At 44.0% G+C, this 26,013-nt stretch overlaps 1 protein-coding gene across 2 annotated transcripts in view; it reads right to left on the minus strand.

Moving 5' to 3' along the window:
- The window catches only part of ALKBH3 (alkB homolog 3, alpha-ketoglutarate dependent dioxygenase), a 51,522-nt gene that overhangs the window by 6,704 nt on the left and 18,805 nt on the right, over nucleotides 1-26,013 (minus strand). For both annotated transcript variants that reach the window (XM_065403760.1, XM_065403761.1), the window contains exons 7-8: nucleotides 25,379-25,467; nucleotides 22,060-22,269 (exon numbers count right to left, since the gene is read on the minus strand). In XM_065403760.1, coding sequence (XP_065259832.1) covers nucleotides 22,060-22,269; nucleotides 25,379-25,467 — 299 coding nt within the window. The remainder of the gene's footprint in view (nucleotides 1-22,059; nucleotides 22,270-25,378; nucleotides 25,468-26,013) is intronic.

Here is a 26,013-nt window from a genome sequence, read left to right on the forward strand (position 1 = left end):
CTATCAAGATTGTTTGCCAAGACCTATATTCCGTGAAAGCACATGGATAGGTATTAATTATGCTGCCATATTTTAATTCTTTATTGACTGTATCCCATATCAGCCTTAGCGTGATTTTACCTGGGATCCATGTTAGGCTAAGTGGCCTATAGTTACCTGGGTCATCCTGTTTACCCTTTTAAAATATTGACACATTAACTTTTTTCCCAGTCTTCTTGGACTTTGTCAGTATTCCAGAAGTTTTGTAAAATATCAACATCCATGGCTCAGAGAGCTCCTCATCAATTCTTTTCAAACTCTTGGGTACAAATTATCTGGTCTTTCAGATCTGAAAATGTTTAGCGTTAGCAGTCTGTGTAACATTCTCCGTACTTACTGTTACAATAGAAACTGTGTAATTATCACTGCAAACTGTGACATCATCCAGCTTCTTCGCAAATACAGAACTGAAATATTTATTGAACTCTTCTGCCTTGTCTGCACCACTACTGACAATTTTACCATCCCTGTCTAAGGCTAGGTCTACACTACAGCGGGGGGTCGACCTAAGATACGCAACTTCAGCTACGTGAATAGCGTAGCTGAAGTGGCGTATTTTAGGTCGACTTACCTGGCTGTGAGGACGGCGGCAAGTCGACCGCTGCCGCGCCGCCGTCGACTCCGCTACCGCCTCTTGCCGCGGTGGATTTCCGGAGTCGACGGTAGAGCCATCAGGGATCGATTTTATCGCGTCTTCACTAGACGCGGTAAGTCGATCCCCGATAGACTGATTGCTACCCGCCGATCCGGCGGGTAGTGAAGACGTGCCCTAATAAATGTGTAAAGCTTTTCTGAAATGAGATAGTCAGGGAAGTTTAAGGTAGAAATTCAGCTACAGAGTGTCTGCTTTAAACTGAAAAACTACTATTAAAAGGACAGACTCAAGGTGTTTTTATTTTTTGTTTATAACAAAAGTTGGGAAGCATGAAACTGAAATCTGTCTTTATAATTTAAAAAAAAAAGTGCTGCACTGCAAAGACACGTGCTAGTTTGTCATTGCAGGTTCAGTCCCAAGGACTAGGCTGCACAAAACATGGCTTTGTTATTGCAGCTTCCCCACACTGTTCACATAATGAATTGTTAATTTTAGGGTCTTTCCAACAGTTGGCTTGTAAGGTCACTTCTGAGGACTGAGCTACTGACTTTTTTCCCTATAGGAATTGAGCGTAGGAAGACAGCAAGGGAGAAAACACTGAATCAATTATTTGTTCATGAAAAATATATACTGTGACTGTAAACAGATAAGGAAAAAATGTAGGTCACGTTTTAAGATTCTAAACGTTGACAGTGTCCCTGTAGACCAGTGGTTTTCAAACTGTGGTCGCAACAGCGGGAATGCAAGACACTGGGTCGCGGCAGCTCTGGTCAGCACTGCCGACCAGGCCGTTAAAAGTCCCGCCGGCGGTGCTGACTGGCTACGGCAGGCTAGTCCCTAACTGTTCTGACACCACGCTGCGCCCTGGAAGCGGCCAGCAGCAGGTCCGGCTCCTAGGCGGGGGGGTCACAGGGCTCCGCGCGCTGACCCCACACCAAGCACGAGCTCTGCACTCCCAGCCAATGGGAGCTTGGGGGGCGATGCCTGTGGGCAAGAACCGTGAGAAGCCGCTTGCACGCCTCCACCTAAGAGCTGGACCTGCTGCTGGCCACTTCTGGGGCGCAGCACGGTCCACGGTGCCAAGACAGGCAGGAAGCCTGTCTTAGCACCCCTGCTGCGCCTCTGATCAGGAGCCGCCCAAGGTAAGCCCGCACCACAACCCCGTGCCCCAATCCCCCCAAATCCGGAACCCCCTCCTGCACCCCAAGCCCCGCATCTCTGGCCCCACCCCAGAGCCTGCATGCCCAGCCCAGAGCCGTGACCCCCTCCCGCACCCCAACCCCCAACCCCAGCCCTGAGCCCCCCCCCAAACCAAGAAACCCCTCCTGCACCCCAAACACCTCATCCCCAGCTCCATTGGGTTGCAGGCATCAACAATTTTCTTCAACTGGGTCGTCAGAAAAAATGTTTGAAAACCACTGCTGTAGAGCACAATCATACAGAACAGATGCTCAAGTTGTTTTTTCCCCATTTCACTTATTTATTTATAATTACAGAGGCAGTCTCTCTTCCTGTTTCTTATAATGGTTGGTGCAGGCTCCTAAAATCGCACTCATTGCAGTTGGCCTGGAGGAGATTAGGGAAGGCATTGCTAAAATGTTCCAGCCCTTGCTCAAGATGGCAATTACTCCCAGGTGAATTAAACACAGCCTGTCACTAGTAGAATGGAATCCATCAGATGAAATGGAGCTGTGCTTCAGGGGAAAGAGATAAGACAGGCCACAACTTATTGTGTCATCTGAAAGACTACTGTATCATCTGCAAGACAAGTGGAGCCCATGTCATTTTGAAACATCGTAGCACAATTCAGACTAGAAGACGGTTATCAGAATAAGATTCTATCCAGCCTGAAGCAAAGGGATAGTTGCCTCACACGGATGTAACACTTGCTGTTTCACAAATAGTGGTGTAAGACCTCAACTTTCAGATACCTACACATGGAGTTATACAGGAATAACTATTCCCCAAAAACTCCATGTATGGATGCTCTAATTCTGGAATAAATGTCCTTGAATGATGCCACGTGTGGACATTTATTGCAGAATTAGAGCACCCACACAGAGTTAGAGATAGCTATTCCAGAATAACTCCATATTGCAGACAAGTCACAGAGGATAATAAATAGTTTGATAAATACCCAGGAGAGGCTACTTACCTGTACAGTAACTGCAGTTCTTCAAAATGTGTTGTTCCTATAGACACTCCACTTCAGATACACATGTGCTTTTGATAGAGATTTTTGGGAACAGTGTCTGTGGGTCTGCACCTGTGCTGTATATATCCTTGGGCTCTTAAGGAATCTGTATGTTGTGGGGTGTGTGAATGTGGAAACTCCACCCGCAAGACAGTGAAAAGCCTTAAAAGTGGCTCTCGTTGGAGCTCACCAACAGGCCTGAGGTCCTTAAGCTCAACTGGTAGTTGAGTATGCAAGTGAGGTGGGACTCTGATGGGGACAGTCCTCCTTTGGGTGAATCAGAAGTGAAAGCGCTTCCATTTTTGCAGATTTAGCACTCTGAGGTGTAGGATTGGCCTCCATCTTCCCTTTTTCTTGGGGACTGGAAGCCACTTTGGTACTGGAGGTGGAATCTGTACTGGGGATGGTGCCAAGACTGGCGGTCAGGTTGGTAGATACTTGCTGGTTTAACAGTACCATCAGGTGATCCCTTTTGGTACTGGCCAAAAGAGGAGAGTTGGGTTCCTGAAGGATAAAGAAGTCTTGTGGGAGCAGCAATGAGCTCAGTACCAGTGAAGTGAGTTGTTGGGCTGCCTGCTGTGATGTAGCTGCCAGTACCAGAGGTGGCATGAGCAAGCAATCTGTATGTTCTCTAAGCTCTTGGCCTGTTAAGAGTATGCGGTACCAGAAGAGCTAGTACCAAGGGAGTTGGTGTTGATGCTGATCTCCTTGCAGAGTCCTTATGTCAAAAGGGCTCTGTACTGGATGTCAAGACTGGTACCAAACAGGGCTTCTCGGCATGAGAAGACCCAGAAGTCTTCTTTGAAGGTGGGCGAGACTCAGTATCAGGAAGGAGAGGAGCGTCCGCTGTACCCACACTGGGACACGAGGACTCTTTAGCAACTGATCTTTGGGGAGATTTCTCCTTTGTACTCGACTTGGGCCTCTTCTTAGCATGTTTTGGGGGTTCTGAAACGGCTTGCCAGAGCTTAGATGTTGGAGGTCGATGGGGCATTTGGGTCTCTTGAGACCAATGTACAGGGAGGGAAGATGGAACAGACCTTGCAAAGTTTAAACCCTGGGGTTTTGACCATACTTTGGACACAGAGGCAGCCCCAAACAAAGGGGGAGCTGAGGTGGCAGGAAGCCCTGGCTGTCAAGGAAGGAGGAATACATACAGTGCAAAAAAACCAAACAAAAAGTCTGAAAACAAAGAAAATCAATTAAATTCAAAATAAGTAAAAGAAGAATAAATCAAGTAAGAAGGCAAAGTTCACAAGCTAACTAAGGATGCAGCAAGGCTCAATCTCAGGCTGCAGGCGGCTGAGAAGGAACTGCAGCAGCAGGGGATCCGACCTTCCCTATGCACCCTCAGACCAGAGCCCAAGGATAGGTATGGCACAGGGGCAAACCTGTGGACAATGCTACTGAAAATCTCCAATCAAAGGTCCATAGGCACATGTGCATCTGACGTGGAGCGCCCACAGGGACAACTACAGTACTTGAAGAACATGGTATTTTAAAGTGTTATTTTAAAAATCACTACAATCCAAAGCTATTTTCCATTAATTAAAAACAAATAAACAAAAAAAAACAGGTCTAAATTTTCAAAAAGGACATTATTTTGGGTGCTTCATTTTAGTGTGCCCAACTTGACTCACTTTACAAGGACAAGTGCCCAGTGCTTTCTGAAAATCAGAGTATTGGTCAATATCACCTGAAAACGTAGGCCTCAGAGTTTAAATGAGAGAGTAAATTTGGGTATGAACAATTCCTAATGCAAAACCAGCAAGGACAAGAGGAATATGGATGAAAGGCTTAGCAGATAAAGCCTTCACCTCTAAAATGGGAGTGTTAAATCCACTGTGAGATTTAAGTGAAATAAGTTTGGTGGGTCTCAGATCAATTCCCAAAAACAAAAAGCATGACATGATAGAATTGACTCAGAACTGCAGCCACATTTCCTCATGCCCAGGAAGTAACAGGGAGACAGAATGAGGCCATTCATACTGCCAGTGTTTGTGCTGGGAATAATGGAACCATTAGTGTTTCTCTTTGTGGCCTCTAAGGGCCCAGTCCTCTAAGGTTCTGAGTATACATGGCTCCTATTGAAGTCTGAGAGTGCTGAAGGTGTTCAGTGCTGCTCAGAATAGAGCCTAGCATGCTCTTTGCAAGGACAATGTTTATTTGAAAAAGGCATAATGAGGCACCCAAGAATTTTTGGACAATCATCTTGATCTGTTAGAAGCATCCCTAGCAATCCATATGCAAAGATAAAGATTTGGGGTGGAGGGGTTTGTTTTTTTAACTTGAGAGAGAGAGAAGGTTTTTTGTTTTTAAACAGAAGTTATAAAAAGTCCATGACTGCTGACAAACAGCAGATACATAAATACCATTATGAAAGCTCTGTTTCATTTCACAGGATTACATCATGTTATTTTATGTCTGGACAAGAACAAACTCTTCATCTTTGCCTCCTGATCTTCTTGGTTAAAATGGATTGGAAGATTTGATCTGATAAGAGACCCTATCTGTTGAAGTATTGTCAGGAAAGTGGCTATGTAAAAACAACACCCTCTTACCATGTTACATTGTGCATTTCTGAGCCAAAATTGTTGACTTTACTCACAAAAAAACAGGTTTGCATTCCTGTTATCCCTGCAGAGCCAATAGTTATGAGCACCCTAACTGGACTTTATTCTGCCTCCTACACTATCACCAACATTGTCTGCAAAGTCCTCATTGCAGAACCTTTACCTTTGGAGCGGATGTTAGAGGAACAATCCAGGTGGGTTTTCAGAACCATTTGCTGTGCTGGCACTTAAAAGTGATTCTTTGATTTTTAAGGTGAGTAAATGTGATGTTTTAAATACCTGAAAATAAATCTGGAGAAACACATGGTCACTTTTATATAATCAGCTTGGTCAATTCTGTATACTCTTAGAAAAGGAGTAGCCCCTGAAACGCAGGCCTACAAAAGGAACTGGCCTGCATTTTGGTGCACTGAGATTAGCTGCTCTAATAGTTTTCAGCTGTACACTCAATAAAAGCCTGGGTTTATACTGCCCCAGCCAAACAGGTAAAATTCTTTCAAGTCCTTCTTTAACTAGATATAGTTTATAATTAGGAAAGCTGCTGGCTTAGCTGGTAGGAAGCAGTAAATGTAAAGCTTAAAAGCACATTCTTGAACCTCATATGACCTTGGAGTTGTTCCTAAAAACAATTCCACAGAATCAGAGAAGTTAGAGAAAGAAAAGATCTATTAAATCTTAATGCACACCTGAGGACAGTGTGGCATTATTCCCTATAGTAGATTCACCAATGCTATTTTACAGAAGCCACACAATCCCATTGATACAACCCAGCAAGGGATTGAACTCATGCAATGACACTAAGGCCTGGTCTACATTGGGGGAGGGGAGGGGGGGCAGGAGTGAGGGAGGAATCGATCTATGTTACGCAACTTCAGTTACGTTATTCACATAGCTGAAGTCGACGTACTTAGATCTACTCACTGCGGTGTCTTCACTGCGGTGAGTCGACTGCTGCCGCTCCCCCATTGACTCCGCCTGCGCGTCTCGCGCTGATGCAGTACAGGAGTCGACGGGAGCGCGCTTGGGGGTCGATTTATCGCGTCTAGACTAGACGCGATAAATCAACGCCCATTGGATCGACTGCTGCCTGCCGATCCCGCGGGTAGTATAGATATACCCTAACTCAGAGTTTCTAAAGCTCTGGGGAGTACTCAGACTTGCAGCAGAAATTCTCTCCTGTATGGATCCTCCTGCCCCCATCATGCAGTTGCACCACAACACAGCACTGCAGATCGTCAAGTCACTTGTATACCATTGTTCTTGATGTTTTCCTATAAGTTAGTCAGGACAGTGGCAGGAGATGGGCCCAGCATGAAGTGGAAATGTTTTGTGTTGCAAGGGAAAGGAAGAATTTACAATGGGAATCCCTCCCCCACCCCCCAACAAAAAAAGAGTAGGCAGCATGATGGTAACAGGGCAGCCATGCAGCCCAGAATCTCAGCCTGCCACAACCATGTACTGTAGCTAGTATGCTGAAAAGCATTACACCAACAAGGAATGTCGGAAGTACTGAGCTTGCTCAGTTTTCCCTATGCTGCTGGCCTTTCATGTCATGTGCTTAGCTGTGTCAATGACCAATTAACCTTGAATTCAAAACCAGTGGGATGCTAGGAAGTGCCCAGAACATTTGGCAGAAGGCAAGTGGTTAATAGAAAAGAGGAAGAAAACAGGCTGCAGCATGGAGATTTAGAAATATGGTGCAGACAACTGGGCTCTGTACCTGCTCTGGGAGTCAGGGCTGGGCAAGGACAGAGGCAACATTTGTTTTGGAAAATAAGGTTTGGCTCTGACACAGTAACGCCTTTGCCAAAATTCCCCTAACAGGGACAGTGCCAAATGCCTTCAGCTCTGTGAAAACAGTTACTGCGTCTTCAAGCAACAGACATAGGATTCAAAATCCCAGAGTGAGAATGCACCCCTAGGAACCAGCCATTTAACATGCATTCTGAAAAGCAAACAACCAAAATCTCCACCACCTTCTTGACTGCACTCAGTGAGTGGAGAAGGGCTTTATAATAATGAAACTGAGCTGCTTATTGGAAAAGATTCCAGAAATGTCTAGAAAATTGAATCAACTTTCAGAAATCTCCATTTCTGATATTTATTTTGAGTGATCCATGCTTATGCTAATGTCTCTCAATCTCATAAGACTCAGCCTTGTCTATTACATGGTAGCTCTTGTCCCCTCAGAGACTTCTGTGATGTGCTTGCTACTTTGTTTTACTTGTGCTCTACACACTTTTTTGCATATGCTTGTTCCCAAACAGTTCTCTGTCACTCATGAACAGGGCATATACTGAAGATCAGATACAAATACTTATTCATATTTTGCAATGGATGGTGTTTTTTCATCTGAGGATATCATGGCATCTAAAAGAGGTCAGGGCTACTATTCCTATTTTACAACCAGTGAAAGTGAGACACAAAGTGGTGGAGTGATTTGCCCAAGACCAACATCAGTTGCAGAGCCCGAAATAGAACCCAGGAGTCCTGACTCCCCATCTCCTCCTCTAACCATAACTAAGGTAAAGATTCTGTCATGGGTATTATTAGTAAAAGTCAGGGACAGGTCATGGGCAATAAACAAAAATTCACCAAAGCCCACAAACTGTCCCTGACTTTTACCAAAAATACCCCAGGGGGGAAGGGGAGAGAAGAGAGCTAACCGAGCACTGCAGGGGCTTGGAGCTGCTCCAGCCCCACCGCTGCTCCTGCGACAGGGCCTGACTGCTGCTGCTCCAGTCCCAGGGGGGCTGACCCAACCCCAGCTGCTGCTCCAGCGCTGGGGACCGCGGTTCCAGTGGTCCTGGGGCTGGTAGCGCCTTCAGCCCTGCCCCAGAAGTAGTCACGGAGGTCCTGGAGAAATCACAGAATCCATAACCTCTGTGACAGAATTGTAGCCTTACTCGTTTTGCCAAAGGTTATGGTTATCTCGAACATCTCCAATTCATCTATTTTTAACTCTCAACTCAGATCTCCTATTTGGCTCCACTGTCAAGAGTTTTGGCGTCTACCTTGACCTTTGACTTCGCTTCTACACTCAAGTTCGTTGATCTATCATCAGCTCTGCAATATTGCCCAGGTACTCCATTGCCTCAACACCATGTCTGCTGAACTCCTCATTGCCTTCACTATTGGAGTTTCCTTCTCTACAGCCTCCCCAGTTCTGCAGACTCTGGCAGAATACTGCTGTTTGCCCTCTCACACATACAATCACATCATCCCATCCTCACATAACTCCACTGGTGTCCCATTCGCTTCAGGATACAGTTAAAACAACCTACATTTAAAAACAATGTCTTCATAGTCCTTCTCCAGCTGACCTCACAGACTGCCTATCTAGTCATGTCTAGTATGCCCACGAACGAGTATCATGCCTCGAGGAGGGTTTCTCTCTTCCTCTCTCCTTTCCCCAGCTGCCACAACCTCCTCTCTGTCCTAAGTCTTGCCAATACTGGTGCAAGAAGCCTTTTCCTCTGCAGCTCTTGGCATCTTGGAACATCATTTCCTGCATCTCTCCTCTATATTGACTATCCCCTTTCAAATCCCATCTGAAAAATCTATTTTCCCCACTGTCAATTACACTTATTTTCTCTCTTACTCTACTCTGACAGTTCCAGGCTCCTCCTGCTATTACATCAATCTGTGGTAGTCAGGACACCTAGGGTTAATTCCTCTGCTCTTTCCAAAGAGAACTATGAGATCTTTAACTTTAGTCAGGACACAACTCACACATATATGGGAAGGACCTTGCTTTAATATCTCACTTGAAGGTTGTCTGTTATAAAAACAAAGTTTTGGTATCAACACTTTCAGAACATCACGAACGTTCTGCAATTATCTAACATACGCACACATCACGCACACCCCAGCCATCAGTTTCCTTGGTTACAGACTGAGATATAGTCTGCCAACTGGCTTTTGTAGTTCCCTTCACAGCTCACATTGCAGTTAGCAGGGTAACTGCACCAGAATAATCCTTACAGCACACTGAAGGCTCTCTGCAGCAAGACAGCTCCGAGGGGGCAGGGGAGCCTGGTAAACCCTCAGTGAAACACCCTCCAGGAAGTCCTTTAACCCCGGGAGCTTGATTAGATAAGCATGTGTCAGAAAGACATATCCAAACAAGACATTCAGGAATCATTCATCCCAGAGAGATACAATCAAGAAATACAAAAGCAAGGACTGAAGAGGTTATGTGTTTGGTATGGGGAGTGAGCTGAACATATTAATTCATGCAGCAGTATGTGCTGTCTTAAATCACAGGGTGGGCAGGGATTCCAAAACAAAGCACTCACTTGCTGTCTCTGTGCAGGGAGAAACTGCAACAGAAGAAAAAGGGCAGTGGCAAGGGAGGTTTCTTCAAATTATTGGACCTACAACTAGAAGACAAAAGTGGCTAGTTCACGTCACAATGGTCTTCATATTGCCAAGCAGGACACAGAGGCTTCAAGGCAGAGACAAAGCATTACGCACAAAGCCACAAAACTGTCCCATTTCTAAACCAATGGAAAGCAACACAGAGAATTTTTTAAAAGATCTTGAAAACGTAGTCAGGGCTAAAACAAAATTTGTTTCCATGCCAAGTCCCCGTAACAGTCCTGATGGGAAATTTGGTTCCGAAATGCACACTTTTTTTTTTTTAATTTTATTTTATTAATTATGAGTACTGGGTAGAATCTGAATGAGATAGTCTTCCCTCCCCACACAGTTCACTCTTGTATTAGCAGAAATCAAACAGGCTATCCACGTCTCTCTAACTCCTCTTCAGTCTATTACATAACTGACACTGTTCACACTGTACAGCTTTCGCTGGAGGGAGAGCCATAAGTGGGCAAACGCGTTTGCCCTCCAGCAAATGAGGGAAACAAACAAAGAATACTACTTGCATCTACTCTACTTTTAATTTCTTGTCAGAGAGAAAACTAAATTGTAAAGGAAAGAATAATTCATGGAGGTAAGTGGTAAAGGCGATGTAATGCAACATGCATTTATCAAAGACAGATCATGCCATATTAACTATTTCCTTCTGAGAAAATAACTTTTTTAGATCAGGAAAGATTTACTGTACCTGAACTTCAATAATGTGTTTGACATGGTACCACATGGGAAACCATTAGTTACATTAGGGAAGATGGTACTCAGTATAAGAAATGTAATGTGGATAAGGAAACAGCTAAAGAGCAAAAGGCAATGAGTAGTGCTGAAAGGGGAACTACTGGACTGGATGGAAATTACTAGTGGAATTCCTCAAGGATCAGTCTTGGGATCAATCTTATCCAGTATCTTTATTAATGACCTTGGCACAAAAAGTAGGAGTGCGCTAACGAAATTTGCTGATACCACCAAGTTGGGATGAATCATCAATACAGAGGAGGATCGAAATATTATATGGAAAGATCTGGATGACTTAAGACTGGAGTACAGAAACAGGATGTAATTCAAGAGTACCTAGTTCACGGTCACGTACATAGGATCTAATAAGAATCTGCTACAACCTAAGCGCTCATCAGCTGGAAATGACAGGAGGAGAAAGACCTGGGTATGTGGGTTGATCTCAGGATGATGAGCCACCAATGTGATGTAACTGTGAAAAAGGCGTATGTGATCCTAGGAAGTATCAGGCAAGGCACTACCAGTATAGATAGAGAAGCATTAATGCCATTGTACAGGGCACAAGGTAAGACCTCATCTGGAATAGCGTGTACAATTCTGATCACCCATGCTAAAGAAAGATGAATTCAAACTGGAACAGATGCAGAGAAGAGCTACTAAGATGATCAGGGGAATGGAGGGCCTATCTTATGAGGAGAGACTGGAAGAACTTAGCTTGTTTAGCGGAAAGAAGACTGAATGGGGATATGATTAGTCTCTATAAATACACCAGGGGCTAAATACCATGGAGGGTGAAGAGCTATTTAAGGTAAAGGAGAACATTGGCACAAAAACAAATGGATATAAACTGGCCATGAACAAATTCAGGCTGGAAATTAGAAGATTTCTAACTATCAGAGGGGTGAGGTTGTGGAATACCCTCCCAATAGGAGTTCCAGGGTCAAACAACTTAATTAATTTTAAGAGAGCTGGACAAGTTTATAAGTGCAACTGTATGATGGTGTCACTTGTGAAGGTAAAGGACAAGGCTCAGCAGCCCTTAGACTCAGGAAGAAATTCTCCCCCAGGTCAGATTGGCAGTGACCTTGGGGGGGTTTCACCTTCCTATGTAGCATATGGGTACAGGTCACTTGTCAGGATTCTCAATTATTTCCTTGCCATTGCTGAGACCTCGGGCACTGGTGTGCCTTGGTTCCTAAAACTGTCTGCCTATGGCTCAAAGCAGTCTAGTTGTCTGTGGACTATTATACTTTGATTATTTTCAGTTGCTGAGTTTAGTGTGCGGGTTCTGAGTGGTGTTGGAGGCCTGTGATATACAGGTGATAAGACTAGATGAGTTGGTAGTGCCTTTTGTCCTTAAAACTCAATGACTCTAGGAACATGTCACCATGTGACAGTTCTTCAGTGGCCTATATGAAAAGAACTGAAGGGTCCCAGTTTCTAGCTGACAAATGTCAACTTCACAATAAATCACTTTTTAGATCATTGGTATCCTTGACAGTTGTCTCAGAAGAGAGGCAAAGACTGAATGCATCAGAGGCTAAGCCACTACCTCCTAATGATTTGAGACACACCGGTGGAGCAGCACGGGAAACACTTGCATTGCTACTAATTATGCTGTATCTGTTAAGTGGATGAAAACTTGGGCCAGCAATCTAGCACCTTTCAGCAGCACTATTTTACCACCTCAGTAGCTTACACTGTTTCGCAGCCCTCACGTTGTGTGTGTGCATGCATGCAACAGAGAGGGGCTGTTTTATTTTTTCCCTCTATCAAGGCAAGTCTCTATCTTAATATGCCATGTACCATTCCGTATTTACATGGCACCTTTCATCCCAAAGGGTTCCAAAGCCATTTATACAGAGTACACACAAAGATTACTTCACCCAAAAGTGAAATGAAGCCACCTCAGAAGTGGCAGCATTTGCAGATGATACAAAACTACTCAAGATAGTTAAGTCCAAAGCAGACCGCGAAGAATTACAAAGGGACCGCACAGAACTGGGTGAATGAGCAACAAAATGGCAGATAAAATTCAATGTTGATAAATGCAAAGTAATGCACATTGGAAAACGTAATCCCAACTATACATATAAAATGATGGGGTCTAATTTAGCTGTTACCACTCAAGAACAGGATCTTGGAGTCACTGTGGATAGTTCTCTGAAAACATCCACTCAATGTTCAGCGACAGTCAAAAAAAGCTAACAGAATGTTGGGAATCATTAGGAAAGAGATAGATAATAAGACAGAAAATATCATATTGCCTCTATATAAATCCATGGCATGCCCACATCTTGAATTGTGTGTGCAGATCTGGTTGCCCCATCTCAAAAAAGATATTGGAATTGGAAAAGGGCAACAAAAATGATGTAAGGGTATGGAATGGCTGCCGTATGAGGAGAGATTAGTAAGACTGGGACTTTTCAGCTTGGAAAAGAGACAACTAAAGGGGGGATATTGAAGTCTATAAAATCATGACTGGTTTGGAGAAAGTAAATAAGGAAGTGTTATTTACTCATTCTGATAACACAAGAACTAGGGGTCACCAAATGAAATTAATAGGCAGAAGGTTTAAAACAAACAAAAGGAAGTATTTCTTCACATACCACACAGTCAACCTGTGGAACTCATTGCCAGGGGATGTTGTGAAGGCCAAGGCTATTACAGAGTTCAAAAAAGAACTAGATAAGTTCATGGAGGATAGGTCCATCAATGGCTATTAGTCAGGATGGGCAGGGATGCAAAGCCATGCTCTGAAGTGTCCTTAGCCTCTGTTTGCCAGAAACTGGGAATGGGCAACAGGGAATGGATCACTTGATGATTACCTGTTCTGTTCATTCCCTCTGAAGCACCTGGCATTGACCACTGTCGGAAGACAGGATACTGGGCTAGATGGACCATTGGTCTGACCCAATATGGCCATTTTTACGTTCTTATGAAATCCAGTAGCAGTTTCCCTAAGCACAGAAACATTGCATGAGGTAAAGCATGAAGAGGAGACTATCCAATTGAAAATGGAGGTGGAATTTCAGGTTGGCAGAACATAATCTAAGTTCCAATCTAACCAGGACACGAGGTTAACATCTGTATTACCTTCCATTCTGACAGCTCTACTTTGGAGGCAGCATCAGGAGGCAAAATATAAAGAGGCACATTGGGCTTTGAAATCCCTGAACCAAATAATAAATTACTAGAATCTCCTAATACCCCTTCAGTAGAAACTCAGTTCAAAAATACAAGCACCTACAGAACACTCGGATATTTGATTTTTGGAGGGAAGTGATTTATTTATTTATCCACCCCTCAGAAGGGCTTCAGGATTAACTCTGGATAACCTGAAGTTCTAATACTAGCAGATGATAAACTAGATAGTTGTCACAGGCTTTCAAGCTATTAATCTGAATTCTCCTTCCCCTTCCTAAACTATGTTCACTGACCCGTAACTTTTTTGTGTACAGAGCAGCAATCAGATTCCAAATGCCTAAAGTCAAGTTTATATCTTTTCAAGAAAATAGGGATAGCACATTAAAATATGACAATCACGTCTTGATGGTACATTTTGAAAGGCTATAATTTCCATCAGACTCCTGCAATTCTTGCTTGACTGAGCTTCTGGCGTCAGAGGAAGCTCAAAGGGAAATTGCAAAGCTAGTCAAAATATCACAGCTTTTAGAATTTGAAAAGAACATGCATCATGTGCTGTATTAAATGTTAAACTTGATTACCATTCAGGCACGATACTGTTTACAGAAACTCATTCAAAGGTTATCTTGGGTCTGGGGATTACACTTTAGAACATTCTATTGAGTACTTCCTTTTTAGCCAACCCAAGAGCCTCCAAAAGACATCTCCATTAAATGCAAAATAGAACTAGAGAAAGAATTTTAAAAAGGTGTCACCTGTCTAGCTTAGACAATATAAAACCACAGACATATGTAGTAAACATATATAACAAACATTATACCTATATAATGAATAATTTTAGTGCACGAACTACTCTTTGAACAGGTCTATTTCTCCCCTATAGTAGATGTTATCATACCAGATGAGGTTGCCATTTTAATGGAAGAGACAAGGTAGGTGCGGTACTATCTTTTATTGGACGAACTTCTGTTGGTAGAAGAAAAACTTTCAAGCTTCACAGAGCTCTTCTTCAGGTCTGGAAAAGGTAACTAGAATGTCACAACTAAACACAAGGTGGGACCGATTGTTAAGCATAAGGGGTTAACACAGGTTGTAAGAAATCACTTAAAATGAAGTGGGCAATTAACACCTTTGCTGTCAAAGATTTGCAAACTTTACAGACAAAGAAGGATTAGCAATAGTATCAATTGTGAGCCATAGTACCAGTTGCCCTTTTGAGACCATGGTTTGCATCAGCTTTCATTGATAAAGCAGTGGAGGTGTACACACAACAATGCTCCTCCCACTGATTTAACTCCCCTGCTATGCCGACAAAATAAAATCACCTCGACAAGCCACATAGAGCTTTTTGCGATGCCCCCCAGTGTAGACCGTGTTTTTGCTTTTGTCACCCTAATTGGCCTCCAGGATGTGTCCCACAATGCCCATCATGACCGCTCTGGTCAGCAGTTTGAACTCCGCTGCCTTGCAGGTACACAGGCATGCCCCTCTTCCATGCTTAAAGGCCTGTGCATTTTTGAAATTCGTCTTCTTGTTTACATGGCATGGACTGTTCACATACCATCTTTCCAGCTGACCACGCGAGCTTTCCGCAAGAGAAACTCTCACATGGAATACACGGGAGCTGTTGGATCTGCTAGGTCTGTGGGGCGAGAAGGCTGCGCAGTCGCAGCTTTGCTCAAGCTGTAGGAACTTTGATATCTATGGGCAGATTGCTCATGGCATGCAGGAGAAGGGACATGAAAGCGACAGGCAACAGTGCTATGCTAAGATCAAGGAGCTGAGGCAGGGGTACCAGAAGGCAAGGGAGGCCAGCTCTGCACCAGAGTGATGGCTGAAGACATGCTGTGTCTATGAGGAGCTGCACGCCATCCTTAGCAGTGACCCCATCGCCAAGAACCCTATGGATACTTTGGGGCAACTGGAAGCAGCAGCCAGCGGAGTCAACCCCGAGGACAAAGTGGTGGATGAGGATGTGGGACATGTGACAAGGTCATTGATGGTGTGGCAACCCCAGGCCTATTTTTGACTCTGGAGGTGTCTAGCCAGTCCCAGCACTCTGGCTCCGGCACTCATGAAGCAGGAGAGGCAAGCGCTGGTAAGCAGGCGTTTTGCTTTGATATTGCACAGTGATAGGAGACTGAGGTCTCATTTATTTTGTTATATGGTAAAGGAGGGATAAGGGATAGAAATTAACAACAGAGCCTATGCAGCTACATAGTGGGGGCCCGGCAGAAAAGTTTGTTAATGTACACTGGGATGTCCCGGGGAATCCTCCATAGAGATCTCTAGGACACTTTTGTGTAGATACTCTGCAATCCTCTGCCGAAGATTCCTTGGCAGAGCTGCCTTGTTTCTGCCCTCGCTATAGGAAGCTTTGCCGCACCAACTGGCAATTATTACTGCAGCGACCAAAGCGACAGGCAGGTGAGCAGCATACGGACCCAGTCTGAAGCCGCATGCATGCAGGAGCTGCACCCTTGCATCCTGGGTTACCCTCAGGAGTGAGATATCGGGTTCGATTACTCCAGCCTGTGAAAAAGAGTGCCAATATTCATAATACTCTCCCCAGGTGTGTACAGTGATCCTCTTCGCAAACCACTCAGACCCTTTGTCCCTTTTTGCCCATTCCCAACCTCCACCCCCCAACAAACTCACCATATTTGGGACTCTCACTGAGCTGTGTGCTAGCGAAGGGACAGTGAGAAAGAGGTGTATGTTACTTTTGTGATTAATGGCTTTGAGTGCACACTCAACACCTCTCTATTCATTGTTTCTTTAGCTTCTGAAGATGTGCCCTTGAGAACCAACCCCTACACACTGGCAAAGCGCTTCTGTCAGATAAGGAGGCGAACCACAAGAAGGAGATTTTTAGAGTAGTGCTGCAGTCAACACATGCAGCACACAGCGAAACAAGAGCGTGGAAGGAGACAATTAATGAAAAACTCAGGGTAGATAGCCTGGAAAGGAGACATGGACAGGAGCAGATGATCGATTGACAGGAGCAGAAGATAAAGCTACTGGGAGGGACAGAGAGAGATGCTCAAGTCCCTCATACTGCTGCAGTCTGAGCACATCTATGCATGACTCCCCCTGCAGCCAAAACAGAATGCCATTCCATGCCCTCCCCAAACTCCCCCAACACATTTCTTGCATTTTCCCGTTCCATCACAGCACCCTTTGCAATCCACCCCTAGAGACTGGTTTCGTGATGAAAGCTGGAGTTACACACACAGCTGTTAGAGCTTGAACCAAGAGACTGCTCCTCATTGCCATGTCCAGTTTGCAAAAAGAAAAAAAGTGTTTTATCCTTTTATTAAAGTCTAGGATTTGTGGCATGCACATGGTAGTTGCTGTTAAAATTCAAAGTGGCTATAGGCAGGATAGGCTCCCTTCCATTAAAGGCTCAGAAAGCAAGCATTACAGGGGCCATTTAAGGCAGCAAGTAAACACTGCCTGACTGAATACATCACATAAAGACACATTACTGGTGCTCATTGTCAAAATGCTCCTTCAGAGCCTCCCTGATTCTAACAGCCACTCGGCTGAGCTCCTCTAATTGCTCTGGTATCCGGCTGCTCAAAATCAGCAGCCAGCCGATCCACCTCAGAGCTCCACCAATGGGGAAACTTTGCCCTCTTCACTTTGCAAATGTTATGCAGAGCACAGCAAGCTGCTATGACCATCAGAATATTTGCCTCATTGAAGTCTAAACTGCCAAAAAGGCAGTGCCACCAACCTTTTAATCAGCTACAGGCACATTCAATGGTCATTCGGCACCTCCTGGGCCTGTATTGAAATGCTCCTTGTTGCTGTCTAGGTTCCCAGTGTAAGGCTTCATGAGCCACAGAAGCAAGGGGTAGGAAGGGTCTCCAAGGATCACTATGGGCATTTCCACATCCCCCACTGGAAGCTTCTAGTCTGGAAAAAGTCCCAGCGTGCAGCTTTCTATACAGTCGAGTGTTTCTAAAGGTGTGTGTGTTATGAACTTTCCCTGGTCAACCCACATTGATGTCAGTGAAATGGCCCCAGTGAGCCACCAGCACCTGCAAGACCATGGAGAAGTAGCCCTTTCCATTGATGTACTCTGTCACAAAATGGCTGGGGTCAAAATTGGGATATCGCCCCGCTGAAGTTAGGGAATCCCATTGCTGCGAAGCCATCGATTATTTCCTGCACATTACCCAGAGTCACAGTCCTTCGTAGCAGGAGGCGATTAATGCCCTGCACATTTGTATCACTGCAGCCCCCACAGTGGACCTTCCAACTCAAAACTGATTCGAGACTGACCAGTAGCAGTCTGGATTTGCAAGCTTCCACACAGCGATCGCTACTCGCTTTTCCACTGAGAGGGTAGCTCTCATTCTGGTGTCTTTGCACCACAGGACAGGGGTGAACTCCACACAGAGTTCCAGAACAGTGGCTTTGGCATCTGAAAGTTCTGCAGCCACTACTCGTCATCCCATATCTGCATCACGATGTGATCCCACTATTCAGTGCTTGTTTCCCAAGCCCAGTACAGACGGTCCACCATGTGCAGCTGCTCCGTGAATGCCAGAAGCAATCGTGAATTGTTTCTTTCCATTGCACACAGCAGGGCAGGCACCACAGATTCACTTTCCGTTTTCCAGCTCATGTAATACTGCAGGACCAGCCACATTGTGTTCATAATGCTCATCACCAGACTGGTCAGCAGTTCAGGATCCATGCTTTCAGGCAGAGATGGCGGGCACACAGTTTACCAGGGTTGTTCAAAAAAGGCACAAAACGAAGTTGGTAGCCCATAGAATGATAGGATGGAAAGAACTGCATCATGGGATGGCGAACATGCCCCCATCATGCACTGAGATCCATCCTCAGATCTCCCAGTGGCAGAGGGTGGCAAGCTGCACAATGGGATAGCTATCCACAATGCAACGTTCTGTCGATGCAAGAGCACCGACTGTGGATGCGCTCCGCCAACAGAAGGAGCGTTGTGTGGCTGTGCACAACCCGATGTAATTAAAGCGGCATATGGTTGTCAACATAACTTAAGTCGACTTAACTCAGTGTCTAGCAGAATTAGGAATTTAAGTTCTCATGCTCAACTTTTAAAGGTGTTGTGCAGGTGATTCCTTTGAGGATGAGGACTGACAGGTCAGATATGGAGTGATCACTTTGTGAAAAGTGTTCACCCACAGGTGCACAACCTGCACAATACCACCAGGCTGAGGAGGATCCCTGGCAGCCTCCCACAACACATTCTCCTCTGCTTGCGAAGAACATATTCTGACACAAGAACTGCTCTCGAGAGACAGAGTAGGCCCAGCAGTCTACAGTGCTTTGCCATTCATGGGATCCTCCTTAACCCCAAATGAACAAAAAGGAAGTTTTCCTACTGCACGTCTTACTTTAAAAAAACCCCAAATCTTCCTCCTCCTAACTTGACTTGATTTTATTTCTCTAGCAGAGGTTGACTTACACCTTTACGCTGTTTTTCCGTTATCTGAATGCAAATTAAAGTAACCCAAACTTTTCTTTTTACAGCTGGAAATGTGTCTGTTTCATACACAAGCCAGCTGAACTGAATTTCTCTGAAAATTTTCAAGAGTACAGATGTTTAAGCTGAGATCAAATATGGAAAACTATGCCTAAATGAAACTAAGGCGTTATAGTGAAGATTCCTTTGCAATATTAACTCTAGCATTCACTGATGCAAATATTATAATCGAGAGAGACAGAGAAGAATGCTCTCCTATTACAATGTTTATATTCCGGCTCCAACCTCTCTGAGAACACAGCCAAACTTTATACCACTCAAAATCCCTGGCCCCAATAGATCATCACCATGCCAGAAAAGCTCCATAGCAGATCTCATGGAGACATATTGACAAGGAGCAGAAAAAGCAGAGGGTGTTAGGAAGATACTGTGATCTGCTTCTAAGATGTAAACAGTTCCAGTATGTTTCCAGCAACTGATGTTGCCAGGAATGTCACACTTTCAAAGCAAAGGAATACTCTTTATTTACAAACTAAGATTCAGGAGCCTTGGGATAGGAATATTGAGGAAAGGAATGAGTGGCCCTCAGGGATATCTCTATTAGGAAATCATACTTTGCTCCACGCTGCATTGTATAAGAAATTGTTCTATCAAGTTAAAGGCAACAGTCAAACTTGTATGGAGTGGGCGTGATTCTCTCCTTTCCCCATAGTGAACAAATTTCCAGAAGCTGAGAATGAATAGAAAGCTTCCCCAGAGGCTATGTACATTTAGTATGCTTCTTTCAAGTGCTAAGGGAAAACTGCACTGTTCACTCTGAATTACAGTGAACTTCACTAAACCCTGACCCTCCCAAAAGAAATATTCCCTGCATCTAGTCAATCCTGCCACTAACTAAAGCTTCCCAAAGGAGTCTCTTGTTAACTTTACCTGTAATCAGAACATTACACACTAATATGGCCACTCGTGCGTGTGACTCACCTGTTTTGGAATCAGAGAAATACTGAACTGAGGAAGAGACGAGTGGGGAAAATTAGTACACCTCTACCTCGATATAACGCTGTCCTCGGGAGCCAAAAAATCTTACCGCGTTATATCGAACTTGCTTTGATCTGCCAGAGTGCGCAGCCCCGCCCCCCCGGAGCACTGCTTTACCGCGTTATATCAGAATTCGTGTTATATCGGGTCGCATTATATCGGGGTAGAGGTGTATGAAATGTGACTTGTAATTTACTCCTCCCAAGCAGAATCCAGTTGTGAACTTGACTGTTTGCAACAAAATGGTCCATGCAGACTACCAAAGTGCAGCTTTTAATAGCCCCTGTACTTATTATATGAAGAGGTTTTTCCTGATAGTTTAGTAGTTTTCTACATTGCTTTTTGTATCAATGTATTCAAAGCCAACAGCAACATACAAGACAGCAACTTCCATCCCAAAGTGCTTGCAAACTATATAAAACCACTCCACCCACCACTGAAATGCAGAAGCAATTTAACATTGCACAATAATAGCACATAACAGTTTAGGAGAGACAGGGAGGAAGAAGAAGGCAGAATATAACTGCCCAAAGTCAAAATACAGTCAGCTCAGGATACCGGACTGATTCGTTACTTTTACCAGGGAATCTTCTATGACCACAAATGGTCAAGACCTCAGGTTTGCAACTCATGAGGAAATTAGCCCTTCTGAAAGCACAGCATTCCCAACACAGCTGGGTCAGCCTTGACTCAGAAGGGAGAGTGTTATCTACTTAATCATCAATACCATTTCCTGCAGAATCAGGGGGAGTCCAAGGAGGTGCCCACCCAAGTAATGGCCTGGCTCAGACTCTGCTTAATTTGAGAGGTATGATGAGGCAGTTTGGCATCACAGAGAAAGAAATTAAATTGCTCTCCTCCTTCTTGCCCCCAGTCCATTCTCTCTCACTACTCACTCATGCACCTGAGCCAGGGAGTGGCCATTGGTAAGAGGTCTTTTTATGTACTGGACATCCACTGGAGCTGCTCTTTACCCCACATACCTTATAGTTAGGCATCACTTAACTGGTGACAAAAACGGTAGTTCAGTAAGTCTGTGTGTGTTTACCCTGCGAGAACCCCCTTCTAATTTTATGTGCCCACTTCTTGCAGGGGTGTCTCCTGACATTGCTCTAGCTCAGTGGTTCTCAACCACGGGTACATGTACCCCTGGGGGTACGCAGAGGTCTTCCAGAGGGTACATCAGTTCATCCAGATGTTTGCCTACTTTTACAGCAGGCTACATAAAAAGCACTAGCAACGTTACAAACTAAAATTTCATACAGACAATGACTTGTTTACACTGCTCTATATACTATACCTGAAATGTAAGTACAATATTTATATTCCATTTGATTTATTTTATAATTATATGGTAAAAATGAGAAAGTAACCAATTTTTCAGTAATAGTGGGCTGTGACACTTTTATGTCTGATTTTTGTAAGCAAGTATTTTTTAAGTAAGGTGAAACTTGGGGTACACAAGACAAATCAGACTCCTGAAAGGGGTACACTAGACTGGAAAGGTTGAGAACCACTGCTCTAGCTAACTTGGAAGGTCTTTACCATGGCTGCAGGAATCCTCAAAATGTAATTTCACTGTAGTGAAATGTTCCTGTGCATTGTTAAACAACTGTTGCATTCCAATTCAGAATGGCCGCATTTCAGAGATAGGTGAAGTGATTCCTGTATTTATTGTATACAATACAGGATATGGTGTGTTTTGGAGTCATTTTGAGTGGGACATAATACATTGGAAAGCAGATACAGTGTCCTCCCCTTTTGGGGATCTTGCATTTCACGGTAATGCAGTATTACTAGTGATGGGAACCTCACACTGCTATCTAGATCCCAAGACTTGAGAAAATGAGAATGAGGGGGAGAGTAAGAAAACACTCACAGGTGGGGGTTTCTTCCTCATCTCAAAGATTCGGGTGGCACCAAGGCTGAGCGAAGCAATGACAGGGTTTCTCCCCAATGATGGCTCATCATCACCGTGCCAGTCAACACTGTCCTTCTCGTTTCGGTACAGATTGCAGAGCAGGGAGTTGAAGGTGTGACCGGTGGCCTTTTCGATGTGCTCCTTCAGCATGGTCAGCAGAGGATGCCACTGCAATCAGCACAGCAAAGTGGTCATAGGGAGAAGAGCAGGAGATGAGGTAGACGCACTGGAGAAAGTGCCAGTACAGAAGGGGAAAAGTTTCAGCGTATCAGAGAGGCGAAGCAAAAGCAAAATCACTGGGATTAGAAGGGGTACAAGGCCCACAATATTTTTGCATAATAAACGTGAAGCCAACTGACCCTATGCCTCTCCTAAACTTTTAGTACATGCTTCCAGTGCAGCAGAAGTGCAGCCCTTCTGCTCTGTGTGGTCATGTTAGCACTGAGTCATTGCTATTTCATCACCAAGGCCATGCTGCCATTCTGCCTCGCGTGGCCATCTGGCCTTTCATAGCATTGTGGCTGTTCCAGCCCTCCTGGTTAACTATGAGAATGAAATCTGCTTAAGGGGCCCAGGGATAAACATTATGGCTGCTAACTGAGATGATGACTAAAGAACACTGAACGGCAATCTTCTATGACCACAAATGGTCAAGACCTCAGTTTTGCAACTCATGAGGAAGTCAGCCCTTCTGGAACCAGTGGCTAACTGGCACATGAAGCCTGGAGTTGTTCACCAGGAGTACATGGTGAGTGCTGGCATAACATTGCCACTCTGTGTCCCTGCATTCCCTGCCCTAATAGTACTGCTTAATGAATCCAGCTCACCTTCTGTGTTTTGATTGTAATGTTCTAATAGTTTATGCTATAAAGTGATTCAAGACATAAGTGGATCACAAGCTCCATGAACTACAGCCATTGTATTGTTAACATATTTCTGTGCCCAGTCTCTATAGCAATTATACAGATTCTATTGTAATTGCTTCCAATGCATCATGGGTATTTAATAATGATTTTACACATTTATATCATGCCTTTCATTTGAGGATCTCATAGTGCTTTTAGCCAGTAACTAAGTTTCTAGCCCCAATGTGAGATATGTCAGAATCATTACCCCATTATATAAAAGTGGAAACATTGAGGCACATGGGGCTAAGGGATTTATTCAAGGTTGCACAGCGAGTCAGTGGCAGAGGACAGAATAGAACCCAGGAGACTCGGCTCCCAGTCTCCTCCTCTATGCCTCCTTCATGTTCACCCGGGGTCCATTTGTCTACTGGTTCTGGCATTGGAACCTAATCACAACATTCTTATCTATCCTATGTATTTCTAGTTCAGTCACCACCTCAATACCTAGGTGCCATGTGAATGATTATCTATGAAAATAGCTTGTAGTTCAGGGAGATTAGTGCATTGAAGTGTCACATTTAACAAGTGGGCTGCCTGAAGAGAAAACCATTGGATCTCCAGGATTACAGTTTGTGAGGAATATGAAATGAACTGACAGGAGAGGGCTTACGAGGAATTACCAGCACCACTTTCTAGTAACTGCCTCATCATTACTGGATTTCTTTGATTTCCACTCTGACAATATTCCTACCGGCAACCTCATCAGATAGAAATGTGGATGCGAATGTGTGATTCAATAGGAACTCCGCTGTAAATGAGCAGTAACTGAAGTCCTCTTGTTATGAAAGGTTACCAGGTTACCAAATATTTCACTGCTTACAAGGAAACATTTTTCTAATATCATGATTCACACAACCATAAGCACTTATTGCACTTGGGAGGATTTCAAGTTCCTATTATCCCCACACTTACTTTATTATTATTATTTTTTTAAAGGAGGGGTGATGCTTCTGCTACAAATCAAACTTTCAGGGCCTGATACTTGGGTGTGGCTAAGCTATGCTCTAAACCTCTATCCCTCTACCTGGATCCTGAGGTTGCTTTAAGATACACTGGTGGTAATGGTCCCGTTCTGCCAGGCAGGGATCGCCAGAGCTATGCAGACTTTATGCCACATGGGGAGTCCTTCACACCAGGGAAATCCCCAGCTGCAAAGGAGTCAGAAAAGGGGAGGAGAAAGAGAGAATCAGACTGACAGTCCTGAAGACTGAGGGTCTTTGCCTTTCCATAGAAGAAGTACATCACACACAGTGGTAGGCAAGTTTTCTTCATACTAACCCACCACCTTGCCTCATCTCTAACCTCATACTAACCCCCCACCAACTGGTAATAGCTTTCACTGCTTAGCTATTCTGAGCAGGATTTGAACAACCAATCTGCAGGTGAAAGGCTCCATATGGCATTGCCAACCTCCAAAGCCATCCAGACTCCACCACCTCTTTCTAGAAAAACATTTAAATAAAACACTATGTAACTGAATACATCCCAATCCATGGGCTGTCTGTATTTTTCCATCCTAAATTACACAGCCTTTACTAGAGCATTATCATGACTGCCAGACCCTTCCATCTCAGATTGTTTACTCAAGCACTGTGTGCAAAATCCAATTTCCCTCAAATTCTGCTTTGTTGGGACGCATCTTTCCTTGGCAGCAGTGAAGATATCTGGGACTCGACAGAAGCACTTTCTCATGTAACCTAGTTCTCACTAGTTATTCTTAATTTATGGCTTAAAACATAGGAATCTATTGCCATGGAAATTCCAAACAAAGAAACCTCCGGAGACAGTCCAAATGGACAACAGGTTGACAGAGTGTGACTGAGCATGAACAAAAAGTCAACAAGTCACTTAGCAAGGTTTCTGACCCTTCAAAAAATAGCAAAATGACATGGGAAATTATACGGTACAATCGGATCTTGCTAAACATGTGTACTAATCTGATCACCCTCAGACACGCAGCGAGAATATGCCTGAATGCTGCCTAAAGAAGAATCAAGAAGTGTTTATTTTTAAAGTTTCTTAAAGGGAGTTTATTATCATAAATAATATGATATTGTCTCTGAGGCATACAGAATGGTTAAGAGACATGCCCAAGGTCAGAACTTGGTCAAAAGCAGAACTTGGAATAGAATTTAAGAGTAGTGATTGCTAGTCCCCTACCACCAGAAAAGGCTCCTCATCGAAGTGATAAATTATAAGTCTGAATACATCCACAAATAATGAAACTCCATAAAGCAGGCATATATGCCATTGACCTACTTTGATAATCATGAATCAGATCAGATCACAGTGCAAATGTTTGTCTATCTTTTAAAAAGTTGTTATTACTGCAATCTACAAAGAAAAAGCCATCATAAATTAGTACATACATTAGGATTTGGCTGCATCGTTAACCTGGAGTAAGTGTAAGGAAGTTCCCCATACCAGGAAGTAAGTCTGGGCTCCTTGTAAGATAGATCTAAAGAAAGAACAATAGGAAAACTTTACAAATCAGGTATCAACTGGCTAGGAAGTGAAGAGGTGAAAGTGCAAGACTGTCAAGAAGCTTCTTGCAAGTGATGATCAAGAAGCAATAACCTTCTCACCCCAAATTAAAAGGTGGCTCCTAAAAAGTGCTCACCCCTCCATGAAGAGTCTAAATGGTACCCAATGAAGCAAGTAAATTCAGAAATAGGCCTAAAATTCTAATCGTCCCTCTGTGTGGGGTCCATGCCTTGCAGAGGTCTCAGAACCACGCAAAATTTCTCATCTTCTGGGCTACAACAGGTAGGCACGTTGGGGTGAGGTATGGATGGTGAGGCCAACCTTAAGCTTTACCTGTAGCTCCTGGTTGCTTTGCTTTCTGTTAGTTTAAATGCTGCCCAAAACATTCACATCAGTTTTAGGGAATGTCTACTGAAAAGGATGGAGCAATGGGAAGGTGGAGCATTGCTGAGGTACGATGTAAGTTGTGTGCAGCTGGGCTGAACCGGTACATTTTGCCAGATATCCCTAGTGTGTGGTT

This window comes from Emys orbicularis, chromosome 4, assembly GCF_028017835.1.
Source record: "Emys orbicularis isolate rEmyOrb1 chromosome 4, rEmyOrb1.hap1, whole genome shotgun sequence".
In the NCBI taxonomy this organism is placed as follows: Eukaryota; Metazoa; Chordata; order Testudines; family Emydidae; genus Emys; species Emys orbicularis.